This window comes from Rhyacophila brunnea, unplaced genomic scaffold, assembly GCF_057557595.1.
Source record: "Rhyacophila brunnea isolate RB1 unplaced genomic scaffold, BYU_Rbru_1.0 scaffold_10, whole genome shotgun sequence".
Taxonomy (NCBI): Eukaryota; Metazoa; Arthropoda; class Insecta; order Trichoptera; family Rhyacophilidae; genus Rhyacophila; species Rhyacophila brunnea.
The window spans coordinates 8835610-8862317 of NW_028232752.1; the positions used below are offsets into that span (position 1 = coordinate 8835610).

Sequence of the window (26708 nt, forward strand, 5' to 3'; positions counted from 1 at the left end):
GGGCTATTATATCGTTGTATACACAGTATCGTGCACGGATAATCTGCAAACCAGATAATCGGGAGTTTATTGTGGAAGTCGTAACCAATCTTCTACTTTGATGTAGTAAAATGCAGTTTTTCCAATGACGTTGAATCTTCTTTGGTTTCCCTAACAAAATCGTTGAAGGATGTTTTAGTTTGTCATAATTGCCATTTTCATAATGCAAATAAATGTTCTTGATTTCGAGAATTTTTTAATCTCAGGCATTTAAAATATAATCTAATTCGAAGTGTAAAATCTTAATATCCGCCATTACTGACGATTGCCTGTAAAGCATCCCGTCATCGACTCTATAGATGTCACTGTTATAATAAAATATGCAAGGTATTAACAATACAACGGGACAGTACCTAAATTACATGGTGACAAGCTGACGATTGGCTTTGCAGATAAGAGAGAGCTGATATTCAGTGATTTTACAGGACTATTTTCCTTTTGCAATTCTGAAAAAAAAAAAACATTGGGTAAAAAGAATTTATGAATCTAATCATATATACAAATGTAATATAAAGATATAAAGAGAGATCCAGAATCTTAAGAGTAGCACAACGTGGTATGGAGAGGTGTATGCTGGGCATAACGCGAAAGGACACAAAGAGGAATGAGTGGATAAGGATGCAGACAAGGGTTTGCGATGTAATAGAGTTCATTAAAAGCCTCAAATGGAGATGGGCTGGACACATAGCTCGAAGAAGTGATAATCGTTGGACAAATTTAGTCATCCAGTGGTATCCAAGAGGTACAAAACGTCCGCAAGGTAGACGTAGAGGCCGCTGGATCGATGAAATGATAAAGTTCTGCGGAAGTCCGTGGCAACGCAACACACAGGACTGAGAGAAGTGGAAGCAGCTTGAAGAGGCCTTCATCCAGCAGTGGATAGATTCAGGCTGATGATGATGAATATTAATATTTTTAAAAGATTCAGCAAGTGGTAGTTCACAATAGGTTATAAAATGTGTTGATCACTTGGTATTCACTACATATAAAAGTTCTTTTACTAATACATTTTATAAATAGGTAATATTGTTTTATTCTATAAAATTCAAAGCGTACCTGGAGATAAATTCTCCGAGTTGTGATTTCTCTTCTTTTTCGCCTTGGTAATATTTTCATTTCCTTTCTTTGTAGAGATTTTCGATTTTTTCACTCCTAAAAAAAAGTTTGGTACGTATGTAAGAACCCTAGTAGCTATAGAGATAGATTTGATTTTACGACTACATTATGCCTAAAAAATCTTGCAGCCGTCAATCAATGCTCACTCTAAGTTAAATTTACTTTTTGATGCACTGTAAAGAGTTCTTGTTCAGTTAATCGTCGCTATAGTACTTGTTTTCCGAATATCCATTTTTGTCAAAATCGACATTTTAATGCAGTTATATTTCTTTTGTCTAACTACACCGAAATCATTTATAAAAATTGTATATTTTCATGTAGAAACAGAGATATTTTTTTAAAAACTCCGAATACGCCATGTTTCGCAACGATTGCTTTGTGCTTATTTTCCGAATGTCAAATAGAATAGCTCGGTCTCACTCTCGCATATCGCTTTCATATAGCGCTGTCTACTTCTAATGTCGCTCACTTCATATGTGACTGATGTCTGTTTTTCGTCTTTCAAAGAGCGCGATTTTGACTACTATTGTGTTATTTTAAGTTTATATCGTTTAAATAGTGAATTTATCAAATTTAAAGTTATCAATCTTGTCTGGTACATCACCAGTTCGCTCTGAACTTACAGCAGAGTTATGGAAGTAAGTATTTTAACCTAAATCACTGTATTTTGTACTGAGAAACAGAGATAATATCCCAACGGTCATACGAATTGTACAGTGTGACTCGGTAACTACTGTCTTAAAAAATAATTATTATTAATGTTTATAATCAAAACTTTTTCTGTTTTTAATTTACTTTTTATCTATTCATGCTAAAATGTACGCGAATATTTAATCTCATTTATTAATAAGATGTATGTTTATACCTATTTTTTTTTTGTGGATTTCCATTGAATAGTACATTTGATTGTATTTTCATTAAGTATAATTATAATACTATTGGCTATCCAATAGATATTTTAGTAAATGTACGATCTATTAAGATTAATTCTGGTTTCGTGAGTGAATATTTTATATAATAATATTATACTCAGGATAGAATATTCGCAATCAATGGTTATTAAATAACACATGCCCCTATTTTTTGTTCCATGCCAATAAAACATAATACCTAAAATGCAATATATGGTTTGTAATAAGTTTAATTGTATCAAGTTCGATTAAAATCCATAATGAGGCATTATTTGTGACCAATAAAAATATCATTGCCACCGTTTTAATATAGAAATTAGGAAAATTTTACTACCTACATTATTATTACGTAAATCTATGGATGCAGATTTTTTATAACTATAATTAGGTATATAATTTTATGTTGATTCCCAATTTTGTAAACAGAAAATGGTGAATGGCATATTTTATAATTACCTATGAAATTAGGTAAAAACGATCATTGATACAACTTGATCACCTATTTACAAAAAATCATGTACCTATCAGTAAATTTATTAAAAATTACGTAAATAAATATTAAGTTTTTAAGTTTGTACTTTTTGACCACACGGTATACCGTGGTCCATGCAACGATACGCTACGGTCTTACATTCCGAATGTCCTTGTTTTGTTCCGAATATCCACTTTTCGGAGCCAGCGCTGAGAATGATCCGTATATCCACATTGCTTACTTGTAAATAAAACGTATTTTCTCTTAGTTTAATGAATTATACTAATATATTATTCATCAAATCTCTTCTTGGATAATGTGGCAATCATAAAAAGGAGACAGAGTGCTTGATATATAAACTGATATTTAAATATAAGACAGGGAACTTTGTTTTTCGTTTCCTGAACAATCGACATTTGGTCTATTCGGAAAACAAGTACTATAGCGACGTAATGTTAACCAACAACTGTGAAAGTCTCAAACAATGAAAACTATTTTGTGTTGAGATTGAAGCCTCTAAAGCTGCAATTTGGCAGACAACGCTAAATGAACCCAGAATTAACAAAGATTCTTGTACCTATATAAAAATTAGACTTACTATAACTAAACAACTTAAGCACGGACCTGCGCAGAAGCACACTTACTTTCGTGCGCATAGAGTATGTGTGTAAACACTGCGTCTCTGTGTGAAAAGTCTGTTTTACACGATATAATAGTAAATTTACAGTTCTACAATGAATTCCCCAACTCGATTGGGGTATTACAAAAAAACCTTTACAAAGATAAGCACTAGAAATTATTGTTTTTAATGTGGTCGAATATTTAAAAGTGATAAAGATTCTTAAATCGGCGAACGAAGCAACTGGCGTACCTATTAGCACCATTCACTGAGTAATGCGGAGATATGACGAAAATAAAATTTTTGATCAGTTATTTCTAAATTACACTCCGAATTAATAGAAAAAAAATGCTATGAGCACGATATAAAATTGAAGATTCTTATAGGCGAGTGATTTAGGAATACTCACATTATGGAAAACTTGATATAATATAATAAACATTAGTGCGGAGTCGGATGACAGCGATGATTATTATTTTCAGAACAGAACAGTGAATCAGATGAGATGTCATAGTAATGCGCGATTTATATTGTAAGTAATTTAATAATTCATATTGAAAGTAATTTTAACGATTTGCTATTCAATACCTGGTGTCTCCTGTGATTTCAGTGTTTTTGATTTAACCGTAGGTCCTTTCTGTTTCACTATTTTTTTTTGTTGCCACTCTAAAAAATAAAATAAAATAAAATTAATAGGACAATACGATTTCGGTGTATTTTAAACGAAAATAAAATTGCCATTTTTACCCAACGATATATCCTGCGACTTCTTTAAGCCAGGCTTTTCTAGCTTGCCTGAATTTTGAATAACACTCTGGACTAAAACCTTCGATTTTAAATCTGAAAAAAAAAGCAAAAAGCATTTGGTAAAGGAATAATAGTTATATTAAAATCATTAAAAAAGTAACTCACATGTTTCACCCATAGAAAAGATATTGGTAATAACAAGAGGGGTAAACAATATAACATTGTTGGGAGGGTACATCTTAATTTATGACAGCACTCATCTAGTCAGTTTGGCCAGCAGTTGGATGTAGATTAGATTATGACTCAGGATCGACTGAGAATACTTGATGATGGGAATTCAATTTAAATAGGTATGGTATGAGTCTGCAAGTGGCGTCCTACACAGCGATCCGCAGACCAATCTTACAACTATTGACAGTACAATGTGCAAAACCAAAAACACGATGACATGCTTAAAGCCAGTGATGTGGGCGTGCCTCTCACACATACATGGCAGACGAAGAAGACTATTCCATAGGAATTGCTTTTTTTTCCTGACCATGTCGGATGCTAATAAGATCATATGGGCTTCCACAGAGTAGAGGTTTTGTATCAACAGATTTTGTTTTTACGAGAAATGAATGTCAGTCACTTGCTCATCCTATTAGGTCCATACTCTGACTCATACACAAATAATTGTAAAACAATATGTGTACTTGCCAGACCCAGGATTCAAACCTGGGACCCACGACGTTATAGGCCGACGCTTAAGCCGTGCGGCCATCATAGGAATCGCTTATATAGTATTAATTATCCAGGTTTCACTATATAATATATAGGCAACTTTTGTATATACCATATACTTAGTGCCTGAAAACGCCAAAAGACTAAACCGAGGTATCTAAAATCGATTCTTATGTAAAAGAGTACAAAACCTTCACCGATTAATTGGCGATGATTGTTTAGTGAATGAATGAAAAATTTTCATAAAAATAATAAGCTCTTCACAATTTCTACCAGTGGCGAAGGGTGGAGGTAGGCTGTTAAGATCTGACATAAATAGTGCACACTAAACTCAGTCAGTCATACTTAATTGTTTTCATTGAATTAAGAGTACAAATTGCAGATGGTGTTGGATAGTTTTTTAAAATTCACATTGCCCCTGCCTAACCAAACTACCCTTCACCACTGATATCTACCTATGATAGATTCAATTACAAAGTGCCACAAACTGACTACATAAATATAGTTTATTCTGTCGAGTCGAATAAACTACAAATCAATAATTAAAAATAAGATAACTCTAAAAATAATTATTCAATGATTTTCAATGAAAGAAAAACAAAAATCTTTAAAGAAAAAATATAAGTTACCCGGTGATGAGTCCTGCGGTTTTGGAGTGGTTATTTTCATTGATTTTCCAGAACTTGGGTGTTTATTTTCACTTGTATTTTCTAGCAACGAGTCTAAAAAAACAAAATAAAATGATGATATAAAAAAATGTTTATGGATATTTAAACTAATAATAATATGTCCATAAAATTGAATAGAAAATTAAATAATAGCTACAATTGGTATACCTTAATCTAGTAATTTTAAAACTATATTGAATATGTTAAAATGGTTAAAACCGATATTGAAAAAAACCTTCTTTTATAGAGATGGAGCCTAAATGTATGAAATTGAAGCAAAAAAGGACCTCTGGTCCTCTGACTAAGTTAGCTTAAATGATTTTGCTTTGCAGATTTATTTGTAGAGAACTTCACACTACTATTATGAAAATTATTTGCAGGGCGTATAAAAAGACAATCCATCACAATGAATAGATAAGCAGCCAATAACTACACTTTGGCATTATTACTTAGTTAAAAAATCCTGTAAAATTTGTGTAAAACCGTTGATAACAGCACTCAAGAAAGTAATCACAATGAACATAAAAAATGGCAGCCAATTACAGCAAATCAGAATGGCAAGTGAGCGATGTTAATATTTGTGGAGTTTATCGACTTAACCATGCTTCATGCATTTGCTAAATAATTTCAAATGTCATAATAGAAATACAGTCGAACTTGGTTATTACTAGGAAGATGGGATCGACTGAATTTGCTTGTTATAAGCATTACTCGTTATATAACATTTTTCGCGCCACGTTTTATTTAAGCATATAACATAAAAAATCTGTAAACCATCGTAAAAATCCCCGAAACAAGCATGGCATTCATAAACTACAAAAGAGGCCGGCGCTGGTAGGTACCTGCTGACTTCACAAAGATTGGATATTTTACATGAAATTTCAACCATATGTGTGGATACTTTTTCAATGATGTCAGCGATAACACCAATTAGGTACTTAGACACTTAACTAATGTCATAAACGTAATCCGATCCCGGCGGCATCAGTCTAATTAACTGCCCGGTCGGATTTTATTGCTTAGGGTCGAAATGTTGTTTTTAAACAATCGACACATTAACAGTTTTGCTCGGTATATCCGAGAAGTAGCTCGTTATAAAATTGAATAAATGTATGGAGAAAATCATGAACTAAGTCAATGAATGTTTCCTCATTACATCTGAGATCTCATTATTTCTTTCATCGTAATAACCAGGTTTGACTGTAATATTATAAGGCATTTTCTATCTATGTATAGTCCAAATTCATTGGTTAAAATACAGGCGGACCTGGACTTTTGCACGTAATTGGTCCCTGAAAATGTGTTCGAATGTTGAATGCTCGAAAGTTGAGGGATGTAAAAAAACATCAAAAAGTGTAAGTACATGTACTTTAAAATATTTATTTATTATTGGGTATAAGCAATCACGTGTTTACTTGATAAACTTGTCAAGATATAATTAATTGTATGCCACACTTTTACGTATTTGAGAAGGTGACGGGGGGCAGAGGAAAGAGAAGCGACCGCATGGAAGCGCACAGTTTTTGCATTATCAACAAAAATCTAAATTTTAAGAATTGCACAAAATAGTGAATTGTGCGAAAGTAGAACGTTCAAAAGTCGAGGACCGCCTGTAGTACAAATACAAATAGTTTCGCTTACCGGTCGGTGTGTGTTCTGCTTTGAGTTTTTTAGGTTTTGGAGATTTTTTGTGATAGCCCAATTCCACACCTTTGTTTCCGCGCAATTCTGAAATGCAAGACAATATTATTACTACAATTGGTAATGTTTATCAATGAAAATGTAGCTCAGGTTGTCCATTAACATGTTTCGATACTTCATGAATCAAAGTAAATGAATAGTCAAAAAACTTCATTACTATTGGTTAAAAATGAGCACAGCAGTCAATGGAATTTGCTTTTACGAAATGCGAATTATCAAGTTACGTGTAAGAAACATTCACGCAATATGTAATAGATTAAATTAAATTCAAAACTGTTACCAATCGACAAATCTTCTATTTCGTGAATTTTACGTTTCTTCGGTGTCATAGGATGTTGCAAGATTTTGTGATCAGCGTTTTTCTTCGGCAACTCTGCGAAATTAAAAATAAAATCATTGTTTTTCTCTGCATCACAGGATAGAGTATGAATATTTTAAATTTGATAAGACTCAAATACTGTTAATTAATTAATTACCTGGTGTGAATGACAAATCTTCGAATTCTTTCATAATATCATTCTTTTTCGGAGTATTGCTTCGAAGAATTTTTTTCGGTAGTGGTTCTGGAAGAGCATTAAAAATAAATAGTAATATAATATTCTACAGGTAACCTCTCATTCATTGTGGACACTGGCGAGTGTGAATTCGTTATATGGCGATTAATTTTTAATAATAGATTTTTCGTCCCACGTTTATTTTGACATGTGCCAGAAATCAAAACAATGAATGGAATGACACATATACGATCAGATTATTTGACAGTAGTTATCAATAATTCTTATATAATAATTTCAGCGCATACACAAGACTGCAATTTGTAGCTATCGAGGGTAGTTTTTCATATTATGTTTGTATTGAAGTATTATATTTGTTACAATAAGTTAGCCGTCTAAACAGTCAAAAGTGTCTATCTCGCTCTAAAATTTGGCACACCCAAGAAAGGTGCTGTTAAAAGATAACACTTACAACTAGCTTATTGTAATTGTTACAAACATGCTAATACTTCGATACAAAACTACCCTCAATAGCTGCCGATAGCAGTCTTGTGTATAGAATAGATGCGCAGAGATGTTAGGCAGGGTAAACCATGTAGATAATTTTTTGCAATGCAGAAAAAAATAAATGTAAATTTTTGAGTTTATTGCAGTTAGATTATTTTTTTATGTATGTTTATTTTAAGTTTAGGGAGTTTTCATATTTTAAATTGTTTTGTTTTTCACTCTTTGTTACTAAACAAATTGTTTTTCAATTTTCGTACGAGACAGAGCACAGGCCAAATAGCTTGAGCAAGTGGCTGACATCCATTTCTCGTAAAAACAAAATCTGTTATTACAAACATCCTTTCTGTGGAGGCCCATATGATCTTATTAGGATCGGACATGGTCGGAAAAAATAAAAACATGACGTACCGGGTGGAATGTCCCAGAATAGATCACCAGTAATTGGCGCTTCACTTTTCGGCGCACAGAAACTTTTTCTTCGAACAATATTTTTTTTCACCTTTAGCTCTGAAAAGAATAAAAATAACATAAAATTGAAAAAAGTCTCTAAAGGTGAAGACGCATTATGATTATAGATTAATAAAGTTCTGTAGTATGTACCAACCTGAGGAAGAATTTCGCAAGTCTACAATATCTTTCGGTGGTCTAGAAGAACTTATACTTTTCCTTCGAGCGGTAACTTTCTTCACATTAAATTCTAAAAAAAAATCAACACAATGTTATTATATAACGGCTTGATTTAAAAAGTCAGTAGCGAAGGGTGGAGGTAGACTGTTAAAATCCGCCATAAATAGTGCACATTAAACTTTGTTAGTCATACGTATTCATTGAACTAAGCTACGATAATTTACAGATGGTATTGGTTAGTTTTTAACAATCGATAAAACTCTGCCTAACCCAACCATAGTAGATAAAAAATATTATTTTATCTATAAGTTATGTATGATTTAACTGCATAATTATAGATATTTCATAGTATTACTTCACAATATTACTTCACAAGTATTATTCACAAGTATTTTTTGACTATTATCTATTACGGCTTGGTTTTCGCAGTGTTTAATTGAATTTTAAAAAACTAACTAACACCATCTGGATACCAATCTCCAAATGAAGCGCTATGACCGGTTGCGCAATGGAAGCGAAAGCCTACTTCAACGAAGTATATTAAAAGTCAACCGGTAGTGTCGACTGCAGTATGCAATTGAAGTATACATGCTTTGGCGGTAGAGGCGCTAGCAACTCTCCGTTTGACATATTATTAAACGTCAGAAATTCGTACGTAGTATTGAAGAGGCTGTAAATCTATTTTTTTCTATCTTTTACATAACTATTACCGCTGAAAGTATTATTTTGTATTTAGATATTTATTGTGATTTTGTAATACAGAAACACACATGTTTGTTTGTAAAATACAACGGAAATTCCGTATTGTAATATTGTTATATTGGAGACGTAACTAGCTTGTTTAAAGATTAATTGGCTACGTACTTCAACAATGAATGGTTTAATCATGCAACGTTAACGGTAAGTACTGATTAAATATGAAGTCATTACCAAAATGGATAAAAATGTTATTTAATTTCCATGAAATTCACAAGAGTTCCGTCATGACGTGTTTACTTTCTATCTTACTCAAGCATGCTGAATGCTTTCTCACTCGCACTTATATATCTTGTATCCATTTCGTTCGAAGCTCTATACACACAATTTCTCCTGCAAAACTAAAAATTTTACATGCTTTAGTTAAAGCGGTTCGGTGACGTGTTTTGCAGTGCTTCATTCGGGGATTGGCCTCCTGTAAACTGTACACTTAGTTCAATGAAAACAAATGTATAATATACTATATATCGTCACCGTTCAGGCAAAAGTCACCAACCCTAAAAACATAGTTTTGAGATATCGCAATTTGAAAGTTTGAAAATGCAGGAAAAATCAGATTTTAATGTTTTTAAGGTTTTATCTACATTAAATTATTTTCTCATGTCTTCTTAATAATTTCTTTAAGGCAATTTTACTTTTTGATGCTAATTAAAACATCTGGAAGGTTTTGAAGGAGGCAAGGTAGCTCAATTATGGTTTGGTGACTTTTGCTTGTTAACCTGATAGCTGCCCGTAACGTAACGTTTACGTCATACACGGCGGCTATTCAGGCGCCCGTACCGTACGATATACGCCGAGCCGTTCTACACGCTTGTATGAGTCAAATATTTATTTATTTAATTTTAAAACGTGTAACTACATTTCTGATCAGACCTTGCAAGCAAAAAACATTTGTACGGCGCATACATCGAGAGAATAAGGGAATTTCCCGAGAGGCCAAATCAGGGTTAGCTCAAAATTCCCCTGCACACTGGGATATCTTGTACAATAGGCAGTTGGTATGATTCGATAGTGATGAGTCAGTTGTCGCCGGAATATCATTTAGTCGGGATGCTAATTCGGAATGCTTTCTTATTCAGATTTGCGTTATAATTGGAATGTTTTCAATGTTTTTACATTGAAATTTAATTTCTATTGAGTGACCAAGTGTTTTTATTTATATTTCATATACAATTTGCGTATAAAAAAGTGTTATATTTACGAGTTTTGTTTTAGATTTTACCTACTAAACTTGAATGAAAAGAAAGATTTTCGATGTTTTTAGATAGAAATTGACAAAGGACTAAGTGTTGTGACTATTTTTTATTTGTATTTCGGATTCGATTTGCGTATACAAAGTGTTTTATTTACGAGTTTAGTTTTACAAATTTTATTATTCAAAATGGATGAGATCGACGAAGTTGGTGAAATCGATAACCTTATCGAAACAGTTGAATCTGAAGACGATGGAAGTGATGATTCGGATGTCGAACTTGAGGAAACTTTGGAAGTCGATGAAAGTGAAATTATCACACCGGAATTCACTGAAAGACCGACATTTGAGTGGAAATCGGATATGTTTGAGCCACGCGCATTTTCCTTCGATGCTAACGTTTCGGGATGCAAAGCTGATAATTTGACTTCGGATGCACTCGAAATGGACTATTTCAAATGTTTCATCGATATTTCTTTTATTGAAATGTTAGTCCGAGAGACCAACAGACAATTTGTATTTGCCACAAAAAATATCACAGTTTTGAGTGATCGTCTACGGCGATGGGTAGACTGCACAATTGATGATATGTACACATTTTTGGGGCTGTGTATGCTAATGTCAAGGAATTCACGGAATAAAATATCTGAACACTGGTCTATCCACAGATTGTTATTTTCACCATGTTATTCCGAAACCATGTCCAGGAATCGTTTCGAACTGATGCATCGAATGTTGCATTTTTGTGACAATGAAACGCAGGTTCCCGGAGATCGACTATATAAAATTAGAGAGGTCCTGAAAGAACTGAAAATTTCTTTCAAGCAGTACATGTGTCCATATCAGAACATATGTATTGATGAGAGTCTTCTCCTTTTCAAAGGCAGACTTTTATTCCGCCAATTCATCAGGACGAAGGCTAGTCGTTTCGGAATAAAAATTTTTGTAATGGCTGATTGCAAAACTGGTTTTGTCTTAGATGTAATCATTTATACCGGAAAACAAACTGAAATTGAGAAAAATAATTACATCGGTATATCGGGCAACGTGGTGGTAACGATGCTTGGACCATACTTGGAACTAGGGCATACATTGTACATTGACAACTGGTACAGCAGCCCAACGTTATTCAAGTATCTTTATGATCACCGGACGAATGCCTGTGGAACCGTAAGGAGAAACAGAATTGGGATGCCCAAATTTACTAAGAAATTGAAAAAAGGGGAAACCGATACATTCCATACTGACGAAATTATGGCTTTGGCGTGGAAGGATAAAAAGGATGTTACAATGTTGTCCACAATTCACAACAATACTTTCAAACCTACTGGAAAAGTAGACTATAAGACTAAAATTCCGATTTCCAAGCCGGAATGCATTGTTGATTACAATAAAAACATGGGTGCTGTGGATCGTAGTGATATGATAATTTCTTCTGTAAATTCGACAAGAAAAACTGTCAAATGGTACAAAAAACTTTTTTTCCATTTGATAGATTTATCTCTGCTGAATGCCCATGTATTGTTCCAACAAAAAACTGGAAAAAAACAACCGCTGGGTGAATTTCAATTGAAAGTCATCGGACAACTGATCAAAAAACATAAGTTAGAACCAAAAACTCTTTTGAAGCGAAAAGCACCCTTACCCTCTAGGCTAACAGAAAGACATTTTTTGGGTAAAATACCACCTACTAACAATAAAATTAATGCGGCAAGAAGATGTTATGTATGTGCCAATACAAAAAATCAGAAAAGACGGAAAGAAACTAGGTATTTGTGCAAGCAGTGCGACATTGCTCTGTGTTTTGAACCGTGCTTCGAAATTTTCCATACACAAGAAAGTTTTTAGTGATTTTAATGTGTTTAGTATACTTCTTAGTGCTATAAGTATTTATGGTGACATTTTACAAAAATACTATAAAATTTATTTTTTAAAATACTTATATTAAAAAAAAAAAAAAAAATTCAACTAATTCTTGTAAGTGCAGTGTTGTGACAACCCTACCATACCTGAAAATTTTCAGACATTTTCACGAAATTGTGTATGAAAAACTTTTTCGCCGAACTTCAATTGAGGTCTCATATATGTAAGTGCATTATATTGGACTTTTCACTATTCTTTTAATTTTTTTATAATATAATTAATTCCTGGGCCCTGGGGAGTATACCTAGTACTTTCAGCTGGGCTGTTAAAAGGTTAATAATCTGAACAATGTTAGCCAAAAGAATGATCAGTAAAACTCACCATCCATAGTATAGTGACTTTTGCTTGTATATTTATAACGAAGGATTTTTTTTTATATAGTCAATAATGTCTATTCACCTATAATGACTTTTGCTTGTTAAGATTTTATCGAAAGTCATTTAGTGAAAAACAAATAATTCGGATTTAAGCACAATTTTACTAACTAATGTACCGTGGTGAGTTTTGCATCTTAAAGAACATAATTTTACGCTTCGGGTGACATACTCAACTCAAAACTGTCATTTTCAGGGTTGGTGACTTTTGCCTGAACGGTGACGATATAAATGTATGACTGACAAAGTTTATTGTGGACTATTTATATTGGATCTTAGCAGCTTACCTCCACCCTTCACCACTGCTAGACAGTGAATGAAATAAATCGATTCGGATCATAAGAGCACCATATTCCTAATTATTATTATTGAATAAAATTGTAAATACCTGATAATGGATTATCCAATCCATGAATTTCGGTCTGTGTTTCAATACTCTTCAATTGTTTAACTGAAAATAAAATACAAACTTTATTTTATTAGATCAACGTGTCACGCATTTTTCAGATTTATATGCATGAAATTCATCACAAATTATTTTAATGTAGTAATTAGATCCCCCGTGCAAAAAAAGAGGATCGGGTGTAAATATAAAAATAAAATAAGATTTGAATTTGAATTGAAATTTGACATTATAAGCTGGCGCTTAAGTCACTCAGCCACCGTGGAGTCGTAGATTTATATTGCACTGATATTTTGAACTGTTTTAATTTTAAAAATTCTTGATGAAATATTAATAATTCTAAAATATTTGATAGGTCCATACCTGGCGACACATCTCTCCATTCGTGTACCCAACGTTTCTTTGGAGAATTCTTATCTAAAGTGAGAGAAATAAATTATTATCATATAATTGATTCAGATGGATATTATATAGAAATTAGGTATACAAAGATATGAAATTATACCCGGGTATGCATTTGGTGGCTGGTCAATGCTGTGTCTCCTAGGATTAGGTACAACGAACGGAGTTGAGGTTTCTACGGTGATCCCGTTATCAAAGGAGTCCTGAAAACCTGAAGAAACCATGACATAACAGGTTATTATTATTTATGTAATAAAATACTAATCATACCACTTTACCTACTGCGAAAATTAAAGTTTGTTAACACGGGCTTTAGTACTAATCATTAGTACTAGCTAATCGTATTAGCCACTAAGTTAGCTACTTAAAACACTGAGTAGAGTTAACACAAGTTGGCAAGTAAAAGTGTATTAGTAGCACCATAGCATATACCAGGGATGGCGAACCTTTTTGATAAGTGGGTCAAATTTTGTGACTTTTTTTATTAGAGAAAATAGTATTTGTCGATATAGGAATAATGTATTATTGAAGTATCAAACTTCATTTACCGATTGTTTAAAATAGTTGTGTGGAATAAAATAAATAAACGCAAATTTATCATTAAAGTCGCTTTACTAAACTTGGTTACTATCCACTTGGACACCAATTGATTTATTTAAGAATGTTCATTTAATCTGATGAATCCGGTCTTGAATTTTGATAAAATTGTTTACATGGCAAATTATACACACATTCATCGTTTTATTCTTTTCAATTACACTATATTTCGTCTCTGTTCTGGCAGAACACACTAACTGGAGAATACTAGTTTTGAGTAATTTGACTTTAAAGTTGTTAAAATGTTTGAAATAATGGTCTATCATGTGAGTTTATTAAGTAATCGTAAAAAGGATGACTTTAACTTATTAAGAAGGTTTCCAGACGGTAAAGTTTGAAATAAGGAACATTTTGGTACTGACTCAGTATGTCATTTTTTCGAATTAGTGTCTTCTGCCAGAACAGTGACGATTTATCAAACCATTTTGTTCGATATGGTCTGGAACTTGATTCGTTTGTTTTTATTTTTTTAACCACCGACATAGTACAGGGCTACAACTAAAATACTAAAATAATTTGAGAAGAAGTTTCTTATAAACGTACTTGATATACATACATATGTAGATGAGAAACTTTAATAATAAAAAATAATAATAATGTTGAATTATTAAACACTTTTAGACGCGTACGACAAGGCTGCCATTTAGTTCAGCACTGGTACATCTCCCCGTTCTACGATGCAACGAATATGTATGCGCTTCAAGTTTATGACTAACTGTCATGAGTCATACACGGTTTGCGACAAAAGGACGAAAAACACGACCATGTACCTCATACACAGGTGCAGTGATACAATAGAAAATTAGCTAGCCAATAATGGAAATATTTTTTATAAATTCAATATTAGATAATCGTACTCTGTTCTCTATTTTATGATATAAAAAATAAGTTTATAAAAATCAACGCGTGGGTCAGTGTCTAGGTTCGCCATCACTGGCATATACAGAAAAAGAACGACGCATACTCCTGCTAGTATTATTTGTTACTAAACACTAGTTTGGGCAAGAGTTTGGCAGTATACACGTTGCGAGTGCGAGAGGAGTTAACAGGATGGGTTTCTAGTCAATTGGAATCATATTTTTACTAATGCTTATTATTATTCGACCAGTTTACACATGTCAGTTTTAGTGCGAGTAGTGAGTACTATTTTTCTTTTTCTTTTCTTACCGACCATGTCCGATCCTAATAAGATCATATGGGCCTCCACAGAGTGGAAGTTTGTATTAACAAATTTTGTTTTTACAATAAATGGATGTCAGCCATTTGCTCAACTTATTAGGTCCATACTCCGAGTCATACACAGATTGAAAAACAATATGTGGACTTGCAAGATACAGGATTCGAACCTGGGCCTCACGACGTTATAGGCCGACGCTTAATCCGCACGTGTAAGCCCGTGTAAACAAACCTTTACACAGAGTGGCCAATGTTTGATAATGCATCAAATAAAACAGTATTCATATGTTTATCACCCTAGGGCAGTGGTCGGCAAACTTATTAGTCAACAGAGCCAAATATCAACTAAACAACAATTGAGATTTTTTTGAGAGCCAAATTTTTTAAACTTATTATATAGGTAGGTACACTGTTAACGTGATATCATAAATAATAATGATCTTATTTATTAATAAAAATTAAATTATACGTAAGGTATCCATAAAATTAAATCACGACAATGACTGACAAACACTTAATGTGAACAATGGCCTTGCATCTCCTTGAAAAGTTTGGGTAAGTCAGGTTTTTATGTTGTTGTTTTTAATTTTAGGCACGATTCCAGGTTCTCATCAATAAAACGACTTCTCAATTTACTCTTGATAAGGTTCATGCTTGAAAAAGATTGTTCGCATGAATATGTAGAACCGGAAAGGGAAAGAACAGCAAACGCTAGTTTTTTCAATTGATCATATGAGTCAGGAATACTATTCCAGTTATTAAAAATCATCATGTCTTCCTTCTCCAGGTCTTTCAAAGCAGACTAAACTTGTGCTGTGAAACATGATCACATTTGAGTGGCAATAATCCTACAAGTTCTTTTTTAGGACCTGAAGGTGAAATAAGTCGTACAAAACGTGAAACTTGTGTTGTATTATTTATGTCACAAGACTCGTTAACTGCTATTGATAAAGCTGAAACCAATTAAAGATCTGTGACTTGCTGGTTGGTTATATTCAAAGACATTTTGTCTGTTCTATCTATCACTGTTTTAGCCCTACGTGGTCGTTTGTGGCAGAGCCACACCCAACGGGCCAAAGAGCCACATGTGGCTCGCGAGCCGCGGTCTGCCGACCACTGCCCTAGGGTAAAGTGTGTTCAATGAATTTTGTAAGTTTAAACATTTAAAAAAGTTGTTTTCTCCATTCTACAATATTATGCATTATTAGGTATCATTAATATAAATGACATTGTTTATGTACCTATTGTTATGAATAATTCATTTTTAGGACGAAAACATAAACCAAAACCTCAAATATTTCAAAATTAAATTTTAAATGTGCAAACTTCACCCCTAGATGTTTGAATTTTTAATGTTTGGTGGAAAATAATTTCTAGCCTGAGAGTACATAAAAGTTTAGTCATAAATAACCATAAAAATATCATCTTCAAATGGCATTTGTGAATTTGTAGCATTTGTACTTTTATGTACTCTCACGCTCGAAATTATTTTCCACCAAACATTAAAAATTAAAACATCTAGGGGTGACGTTTGCACATTTAAAATTTAATACGACATATCAAATTTATTTTGAATGGCATAGTAATATGTATATTAAGACGCCACAGCGTGTATGATATATAACTGTTATCTAATATATGACATCACTTTGACGGGAGGGGTAGTTACGAGTTTTACTAACTGATTGTCACATACATTATGAGTATTGTTATAATTAACAAATCTATGGATAAATAATATTGAAATAAAGATGTGTCTTTACCTGGCACAGTATCATGAGTTTCATGAGATTTCGGAGTGAATTTCGGATCACTTTCAATTACTAATGGTTCATGAAAACTGATAGATTTTTTAAGTTTCGGAGTGAATTTTCCATCATTTATTTTCCTATTTTTCAGAGAGGAATCTGTGAAAATATAATAAACTAAAATGAAATATGTGTATTTACCCACAACAATAAAAATAAATATGAATGAAAAATGTGGCATGGAGAGGATTACTAAGTGTTCAGACTGCCGTGCAAGTGACATTCTAGTGTAGCGTGGTATAATAATAAATTCTAGTGAACATCTGATGATTCTGACCTATCCTCTTAGCATTTATAAAATTTCAAAGATAGTGGTGACACCGATATATTCTTTCCCCATACGGTTACACTACCCTCTCTCACTAATACAGTCCACTACTTTCCTTCTAACTATTATTATTAAATAATATTGGTTTCCAATGAGTTGACTACTACACTAGTAGACGGCAGGTTATGTGGCAATATGTGTGACATTGGTGAAAATATATGAACTATTGACTGTTTAACATTAGCTGAATATAAAAAAAAGATTCACCTGTTGACATAATCGGTGATTTACGTGGTGTCTGCTGCTTAGGCGTAGACTTCTTGGGTGTTTTTGCAACTTTGTCAATCACATCTGAAATATTAAATGATAATGAATCAGAAATTTTCACTAAAAAAAATGGCATTCAAACTTAGTCTGTTGTAGGAAGTAGATATAGATGTACCAAGTTTAATCACATATTATATTAATATATGTAACCACTTCTGTGGAACCCAGATATTCCAATTTCAAAATACATTATTCTGATACATACCTACAAACTTATCTGTAGAATGGCCAAAAATGGAACTACAAACTACCATAGGACGCCATTTTGAAAATTCCATTTGAATGTCAGATTTTCCCAGATACGAGTCTTGATTGGGTAGTTTTCGACAGTGGCTCCCCCATCCCATTCTTCAGGTAAGTTTGTAGGTCTGTACGTATTTTGTACAAGATTTAAAAAAAAAAAAGAAGGTATCTTTGAAAGGAGAGGACGTAACACTGTGGCGTTGTGTAAACACTTTATGGGGGAAAAAAGATCATGTGGCATATTATGAAAATGAAAATCCAGAGACTGCTGGATCGGCCACATACATTGAATGTTGGAAAAGTTATCAGCGAGGCGGGTTATGTACGCATCCGCTGATGGCAAGAGAAGACCTAGACTAGACCATGTCACGGTAATAATGCACTGCCAAAACGCCAGTACTGATTTGTCCGGGATGGAAAAAAATTGTAAGATGCCAATCCAGGATGATAAGGTTGTAGTGACAGAAATGATGTTGATCTCTTTATTTTATAGGAAAAATTGTTTTAATGTCAAATTACAATAAAATTCAATGGGCCATTTATTTATTATTTTTAAGAATCTTTTATTAGTCAAATGTAATTATTCCTCGTCTTCTTCTATCATGTCCATGCGAGAGATACTCCTAGACTCTTCATTATTTCATTCATAACATTCATATCTCGAAAATCACCATTAAGTTCTAAAAGAATTTTGGCGTAAGAGAATTTTAGGTTAAACTTGAAACAGCTGCTTGACATAAATTAACGTTGAATGGTAAAGATACGAGTTTCTACTCCAGTACCAGTTACAGTGTGTTTTAAAAATCAAGTGACTGATATGCATTGGTTTGTTTTTATGATGCTTGTAAGATAATAATAATGTTTTCTTGAAGATGTAAGAAACAATTAATGTTAATTCGAACAATGAGAAAATATACAGCATAATAATGACACATCTCTCGATACGGTTACATCCCTAAAATACCCCAAATTCTTCAGTGTCTGGAAACTTTTATGTATGCAGTTCGGAGTATGACACTTCACCTATTAAAATGTTTGATTAAAATCTGTCCAACTTCTTTGGATCGTATAGTACTGACATAAGATTATAGGAAGCAAGCAGCAAACAAATTTTGAAAATATCCGATATACTGGATTATTTGTTAGGTTAGGTTAGGTTTTCATTCTTGAATTCATGAATTGTGCCAAAATCAGCTATGAAAATTGAATTAATGTTCATATTAAATCGAATAAAATCGGAGACCGTATTGTATAGTCACCTCTTTCCGATGAGAAAGCTCACGGCGAACTGTGCCACGGTGAAATGTTTTACGTAAAATTTACATGTAACCAAATTCTTCATGTTCGACTATTATATGGCACTCCTGACACTTGTAGTGTCTCAATGTCTCTAAAAACATTTAAAAAAAAAAATATAAACTAAAACGATGTACGAACTGCTAGTTAAATTCATCGCAATTAAATAGGATGCCTGTAGCTTAATTGGTAAAAGCACATTGCCGCGAAACTAGTGGTTACAGGTACATGTCCCGTCGGGAGTCGTATTTTTTTCAAAAACGATTTTTTCTAGTAGATATATATCTAAGGTGTTTTCAAATTATGTATATTCAATATATTAATTATATTTAATGGACCATACATTTACGTTTAATCAATAATTTATTAAAATACCTTTGGTGAAGGTGAATTTTCAGAATTTTGTTTTTACTTAAGGGCGGACGTGCTCAGCGTGGGTCAAAACGGAGCTATTATTCTTTTTTCAAAGCATGATCCTGGACATTCCTTAAATGTTGTTTACATGGTTGGTTAAGTACATATTCAAACACGCGCGTTAACATCATTTTACTCCCTACTTCAATTATAGTTTGTCAATTTATGGCTACGGCCGTATGTTGTAGCTTAACCACTGGGGAATGCCAAAAGAAATGGCGTATTTCAAAAAAACACTACCTTATTCTTAGGTCAATCATTATTATAAAGCAATCATTATTCGTAGGATGTTTATCACACTTGAATGGTCAAAGACATAGCTTATAATTAGTATCTTTAGAATTATCTTCAAATGTGTTAATCTTGCCCATTTTTTGAATAATAAAATGCCTAATTCTTATCAAATTTGGGATCACAGAGATTATCAATATAATTTTTTATCGTAAATATTTCACTATAATAATGTCAACATAAATTATACTAATGGTTTTATAAATGCGTTGAAAAATTAATAAATGTAAAAAATCTTAACACCACTGCACATGCATGTACTTACTGAAATATGACTATATTCTAAAACATTAGTGCGAGAGGTTTAAAAGAATACTATTTTATATAATAGAAATACTTTATGCAGTCATCAAATGTTTAAAATAAATATAAAGGATAATAAGGCTTCAAAATTATATAAATAGATTATCTAAAACGTTTAAGGAATGTCCAGGATCATGCTTTGAAAAATGCAATAAAAGCTCCATTTTGACCTATGCTGAGCATGTACCCCCATAATATATGTTTCGTAATTCTCTCCTCAGTAGTACTACACAACCCCTTAAAGATTACCGTATAAAATTAGCATTCTTTTGAATATCTATACACGATGACAATATGTTACCCCATTAGGTAAACAAACAAAAAATAGATATTTCATCAAAAACAGACCAAGAACAGGAACCGCTTTTTTTAAAATACGGAAACAGTAGTGGCTATAGGATACTTGAGAGGCTCCAGATGAAAACTGTATTGGAAAAATGGTTAAAAGCCTTTTAAGCTTTGTTTTATGCCACCCAAAAAGTTGACAACCTACATATTGACCGTTTAATTTAAAATGATGTGGTTACAGTAAAAGTAATTTCCACCATGTAGAATCACAACACTTAATCCAAAATATGAAAAACATCTAGAAATATTCATCCTTTGTGATTGGTCTCTTGGATGAACAGTTACTGTATACCTCGCGTATCAATTCCCTCACCCCAAATTTCTTCTTGCGCATCGGTTATAAAAGTAATGCTGTTTTTTCTAAAATATTTTTTAAAAATAAATCCGGATAATCAAAAATCCTGATAATCATGGTTCTATTTATTTGCTATATAGTATTTAAATAAAAATGTATTATTATAAAAACAAGTACATAATATATGTACTTATTACAAAAGATGATTTTAATAATCAAAGAAACTATGCTCACATGAAGCAATGCTAATTATTTACATGCAATATCGAAAGAAAAAAATCTACATTTGTAAGAACATATATTACATTTACGTACTATATAGATAGATTATACCTAACGAAAGGTTCGCATTTAATTTTGTTTTACCATATCGCAACGTTTATATTTATTCACAATTATTCATTCTATAAATGTGACAAATTATTATAAACAATAAAGATTACAAATGCTACGAAGAAAAAGATATCAATAATATTATTCATAGTGGCAAAAAGCCCCTCGAATGTAATGAATGTAATTATAAGAGAAAAACCTTCTCAACATTTCTGATGAGTTTTGACTGGCATAGTCGCAATTTGAATTAAATACGGTTTCGTAATAAGTTTTATTTTGAACTATTTTTGCTGAAGGCATTTCATTTGGTTTGACAACATTGTTTATTTGCGTTTTCAAATGTGATTAAAGTTTGAGTGAATATGAAAACGATTCATAGTGGTGAAAAACCCTCGAAATGTGATTGATGATAAAATGTATCTATTACATAATATTCCCCACGAATAAAAAATGTTTTACTAAGTTTAATAAATTATGATGAATTACAATTAAGGCGAAATATTTTTTAAAATGAGTAAAATTTAATGTTCGAATATTATGTTTATTATTATTTACAAATGTAGGTAGGTATTACAGTGACTATAAAAACGATTCATAATAGAAAAAAACCCAAAAAATGTCATTAATGTTTATAAAATGTATGTATTCGCCACATAAAAATATTGTATGAACATTATCGCTCAGTATAAGATAAATTTATCATGAATTTACCACCAGACATTCAAAATATTTGTTTGTTTTTATATATGTAAAGGAATTTATTTTAATTTTAAAAAGATTCATAGTGGCGAAACGCCATCGATTTGAAATTAATAATAGAATCATCACTTGGTATTCACTAAATATTAAAAAAATATACATTATGTAATCACTCGGGTAACAGCTAGATAATATATTTTTAGAGTGCATGTTCAAATGTTATGTTTGTTTTTATAAATGTAAAAGCATTTTACTAATTGTAAAATTGATTCATTGTGGCTGAAACCCCCCAAATAAGATTAATATTTATAATATATACATATATTATGCATCATTTGTTTGTTACACGCGTATCGCTTAGCTTTATCAAGTATGGGGTAGACTTTATAATGAATTGTCACTGAGTATTGCATTGATAATTGTAATTAAATAAGTAACTGTTCAAAAAATGTCATGTATGTCTTAACAAATGTAAAAATTTGAGTGATTATGAAAACGATTCATAGTGGCGAAAAGCCATCGAAGTGTGATTAAGGTTTATAAAATGTATTATAAATGGGTAGAATTTAAAATTTATAAACGAATCGTCACTGAGTATTGCATTGATAATTAACAAAAAATGTTATGTTTGTCTTTATAAATGTAAACATTTGAGTGTCTATGAAAATGATTCATACTGGCGAAAAGCTATCGAAATGTGATTAATGGTTTATAAAATGTATTATCCTTATTCATCACAATTAAAATAAATATTTCACAACACATTTTTGGCTGGCGAACAGTGTTTATAAAATGCATCACATTTGACACAAATAAAAAATATTTTACTGGATACGTTCTATAAATTATTATGAAAATATCCTCGATAATATTTTTTAAAAGAGTAAATTTTCAAGTATGATGTGTGTTTTTATAAATGTACAATATTTTTAGTGACCATAACGATATTAAGTGGCGAAAAGCTCTTGAAATATTGATATTAATAAAATGTACAAAGATATGAAAAATAAAGAAGCAAAATGATACAATTGAACCTAAGAATGTACTTTTTGACTCAGAGGATCCTCATAACCATCTTTGACCAAAACAACGTTGTAATAAGTATCTCAGTTATTGTTTTTTTTTTTAAATAGCCATGGCATGTATTGGATTACAAGTTACATTACAAGATACTTGGTACTATTATATTATTGTAACTGTGTTGTTTCAAAAAGTTTTACAATTAAATTATTACTTCTCTTACCTGGTGACGTCAGCATAGATGGCTGTTGAGGTGTCGATTGATACTGAACATCGCTGACAGATGGCGGCATTTTATTTTTTGGTTCTGATGAAAAAATAAATGAAAAACCATGTAATATCATACAAAACTGGTTGCACAAAAATATTGCAGTAAAATTTTATATTAATTATTTACCTCGTGTCTTTTTTTTAGTCTGTTTCTTGACTTTAGGAGAGACTTCAATTTTCTGCTTACAACGGGTAACTTCCTTACTTTTCTTAACTGTAAAAAAAGATAAATAAATTGAAGACATAATAATTTTATTCATATAAGGATGCATAATGTGCGAATAGGATTTTGACCTGGGGATGTTTTTTGTGACTTCTCTACAATTGGCTTAGCATATTGTCGAATTTTACTCTGAACTGATGTTTCCCTTTTCTTAGATTCTAGAATGAAGGAAAATACATAAGTAATTGATAAAAAATTTTATAGTAAGAAATAAAATAAAATTTGGTTGCACTCACCCGGTGACGTATTTTGTAACTCGTGAGTTAGAATTGGGAGTTGTTGAATATTATCAAATTTAATTGATTTATCAACTGCATTCTTTACTTTCTTCGGGCTTGCGTTAGTTTTCATAGTGGCAATCTTGCGTGGACTTGGATTCACATTTGTCGATTGCATTCCTGCAAATTTTCAACGATAAATTTTATAATTGTAAATACTTAATATTGTCAAAAACTTGGAAGTTTACACAACACAAAGCAAATCTTAACGTACCTTTCAGTGAAATTTGAACCACTGAATCTTTGGTGGCTGTTGAATCTTCAAACATCTTTTTTAATTCTGGAAAAAAAGAAAATTCATCATTTTACAAAATCAAACACCAAATTATCTGAGATGGCTAAGGAAAAAAACATTTTTAAGCATTTTCTTACCTGATAGATCAATATATCGATTCTTGGATATAGAAATGTTTAGATCATTGCATAGAGTTCCTACTATGGGATAACTAATATCTGAGAAAAAAACATTTTCTAATGGTAATTAAATAGTACAATACATAGAATAAAACATTATTTTGACTAATTATGTATTGTGATATTTTTGTGGAATCTGATTAATTTCGGTCATGGATTCTTTTGTAATCCTAAAATGTATATAATATATTTAAATAAAATATATTTTTTAACTTTCAAAATTTTCAAGAAATATATAAAGATATTTAATTCATAATAAATGAAGAGGTATTTTTTTGTAAAAAAAATAAAAATTGATTGAAATAGCTCATATAGGCTAAGTAAGGATACATTTCAATATATATTTTTTTAAGAGATGGTCGAGAACCAAAGATTTACTGTCATGGTGGGTGGGGGAAAGTAGTAGTTCCAGCAAAATAGAGAAAAACAAACGAGGTATAAAATATATTAACTCTTATTATTGAACATATGTAATTTGAAAACACTTCTCAGAAATATATAACCAATAGAAAAATCTTTTTGAAAAAAAATACATTCAGCAGGAATCAAACCTGTGTCTCTTGGGATTCGTGCCCACGCACATTGACCACAATGCTATAGACATCTTATCCAAATGCGACAGATTTTAACTAATGATTCTTACAATACTCTCTGAAGCGCTCTATTGTCGAAATATAAATATATATACGAAATATTGTCTTATGATTAGTTTTAATCTAATTGTTAATTATTCATATTTTAGTAAAATTCTCGCAGAATTACATGGATTCCAAGGATTGACAGTTAATATAAAGGTGAATTATGGGAGGGGTTATTGTTACAATTATAACAAATATTAACGTTGACTTTTACCTGGGGCAATATGTGAATAATTATGATCGTTTGCTTGTGAGGATGATTTAGATGTCGATCGTTCATTCTGATATTCAATAATACGCTTCAGCAATTCTGTAATAGTAAAATATTTTACACTACAGTATTTTTTTAAAATTTATTACGAACCATGGCCTTACTTTATCATACAAAGTGGTTCAAATAAATAATTGCATAGAGCTATTTACACAGTCGAACTCGGTTATTACGATCTCGGACATAGCGAGATCTCGGATGTAATGAGGAAACATTCGTTTGGAAACATACATTTGTTTATGATTTTCTCCATACATTTATTCACTGTTATAACGAGCAACTTATCGGATATACCGAGCTAAAATACTGTTGATGTGTCGATAGTTTAAAATCATTTCGATTCTAAGCAATAAAATCCGATTGAATAGGATGCCGCCAGGGACGGATTACGTTTGTGACACTAGTTACGTGTCTAATTGTTGTTTTCGCCGACAATAATCAAAAATCCAAGGTTTGTGAAGTCCGTAAGTACCTACCATCGTTTATTACAATAAACAACTTCTTTTGAAGTTTATGAAGGCCATGCTTGTTTCGGGGATTTTTACGATGGTTTTCAGATTTGTTTTCGAATTTTTTTTAAAAATACCTATTCTCTGATATAACGAGTACTGCTTATAACGAGCAAATTCCGTCGGTCCCATCTTCCTCATAATAACCAAGTTCGATTGTATTTGCATTTGTGGAAAAAAAAATGGTTGATTTCAGTTTTATGTGAAGAATGCAGTATTATTATATTCCTCCATTTATTTCTTTAATTTTCCTAATGGCCAGAATAAGATATTTTGGGTAGTGTTCTTGTGATTTTTGTTGTTTAGTATTTCGTGAGGTGATTGGAGGTCAATTTCGTGATTATGGTTGTCTGCACAGAGCTCAGAGAGGCCATTGCTCCGTTTTTTGTATTGGACAATCGTTGATGATGTGCCACACTATTTCAGATGAGTCGCTGTCATAATTTATTTAGATAGGCTGCCAGTGCTCCGTGGCCTCTTAGTATGTGTGATTTGTGTGATATCTTTTTGTTCCTGGCCAGAGTGGTGGCGGAAACACTATAGTATTATATATAGAATAAGAAATAATATTAATGGAATTATATTGACCACAATGTAGGTTAGACATATTAAACAGAATTTAAAAAAAATAAAAATATTTTGAAGTATGTACCTGTTGACATACGAGGTTGTCTCCTACGATCAATGGAATTTTGGCTATCAATTTTAAAAACATTATTGTTTCCTTTTTGATCTGAAATATACAAGTATATACATCAGCATTAACATTGTTATAATTCAAGATATGGGCATATAATATACATTATTAAGAAAAAGATTCCACCTCGTGATGCCGGTTTTGTCATCTCAAAGACAGATTTCGTAGATTGAATTGTATCATAATTCTGAATCACACTTGTATTTTGCATGGATTTTTCTCCTAAAAATAGATATTAATAAATATTAGCTTGCAGTGGCTAGACACTATTATCAGCAAATTAAAAATGACACAATGCAGAAATTAAATAAATACA

The 26708-nt window shown here is 31.9% G+C and overlaps 1 protein-coding gene across 22 annotated transcripts in view; it reads right to left on the reverse strand.

The window, feature by feature from the left end:
• LOC147078862 (uncharacterized) overlaps positions 1-26708 on the reverse strand; it is a 65797-nt gene that overhangs the window by 19910 nt on the left and 19179 nt on the right. For 5 of the 22 annotated variants that reach the window (XM_085950545.1, XM_085950521.1, XM_085950420.1 and 2 more), the window contains 24 exons: positions 26519-26614; positions 26348-26428; positions 25130-25225; positions 24236-24316; positions 24078-24143; positions 23822-23983; positions 23657-23743; positions 23490-23576; positions 23316-23399; positions 17791-17874; positions 17211-17354; positions 13778-13885; positions 13636-13689; positions 13258-13320; positions 8602-8694; positions 8406-8504; positions 7473-7559; positions 7277-7369; positions 6937-7023; positions 5257-5349; positions 3905-3997; positions 3746-3823; positions 1096-1191; positions 393-485 (listed from right to left, as the gene is read on the reverse strand). In XM_085950545.1, the coding sequence (XP_085806671.1) occupies positions 393-485; positions 1096-1191; positions 3746-3823; positions 3905-3997; positions 5257-5349; positions 6937-7023; positions 7277-7369; positions 7473-7559; positions 8406-8504; positions 8602-8694; positions 13258-13320; positions 13636-13689; positions 13778-13885; positions 17211-17354; positions 17791-17874; positions 23316-23399; positions 23490-23576; positions 23657-23743; positions 23822-23983; positions 24078-24143; positions 24236-24316; positions 25130-25225; positions 26348-26428; positions 26519-26614 (2205 nt within the window). The remainder of the gene's footprint in view (positions 1-392; positions 486-1095; positions 1192-3745; positions 3824-3904; positions 3998-5256; positions 5350-6936; positions 7024-7276; positions 7370-7472; positions 7560-8405; positions 8505-8601; positions 8695-13257; positions 13321-13635; positions 13690-13777; positions 13886-17210; positions 17355-17790; positions 17875-23315; positions 23400-23489; positions 23577-23656; positions 23744-23821; positions 23984-24077; positions 24144-24235; positions 24317-25129; positions 25226-26347; positions 26429-26518; positions 26615-26708) is intronic. The other 17 variants (XM_085950529.1, XM_085950452.1, XM_085950460.1 and 14 more) reach the window with 7 other exon arrangements.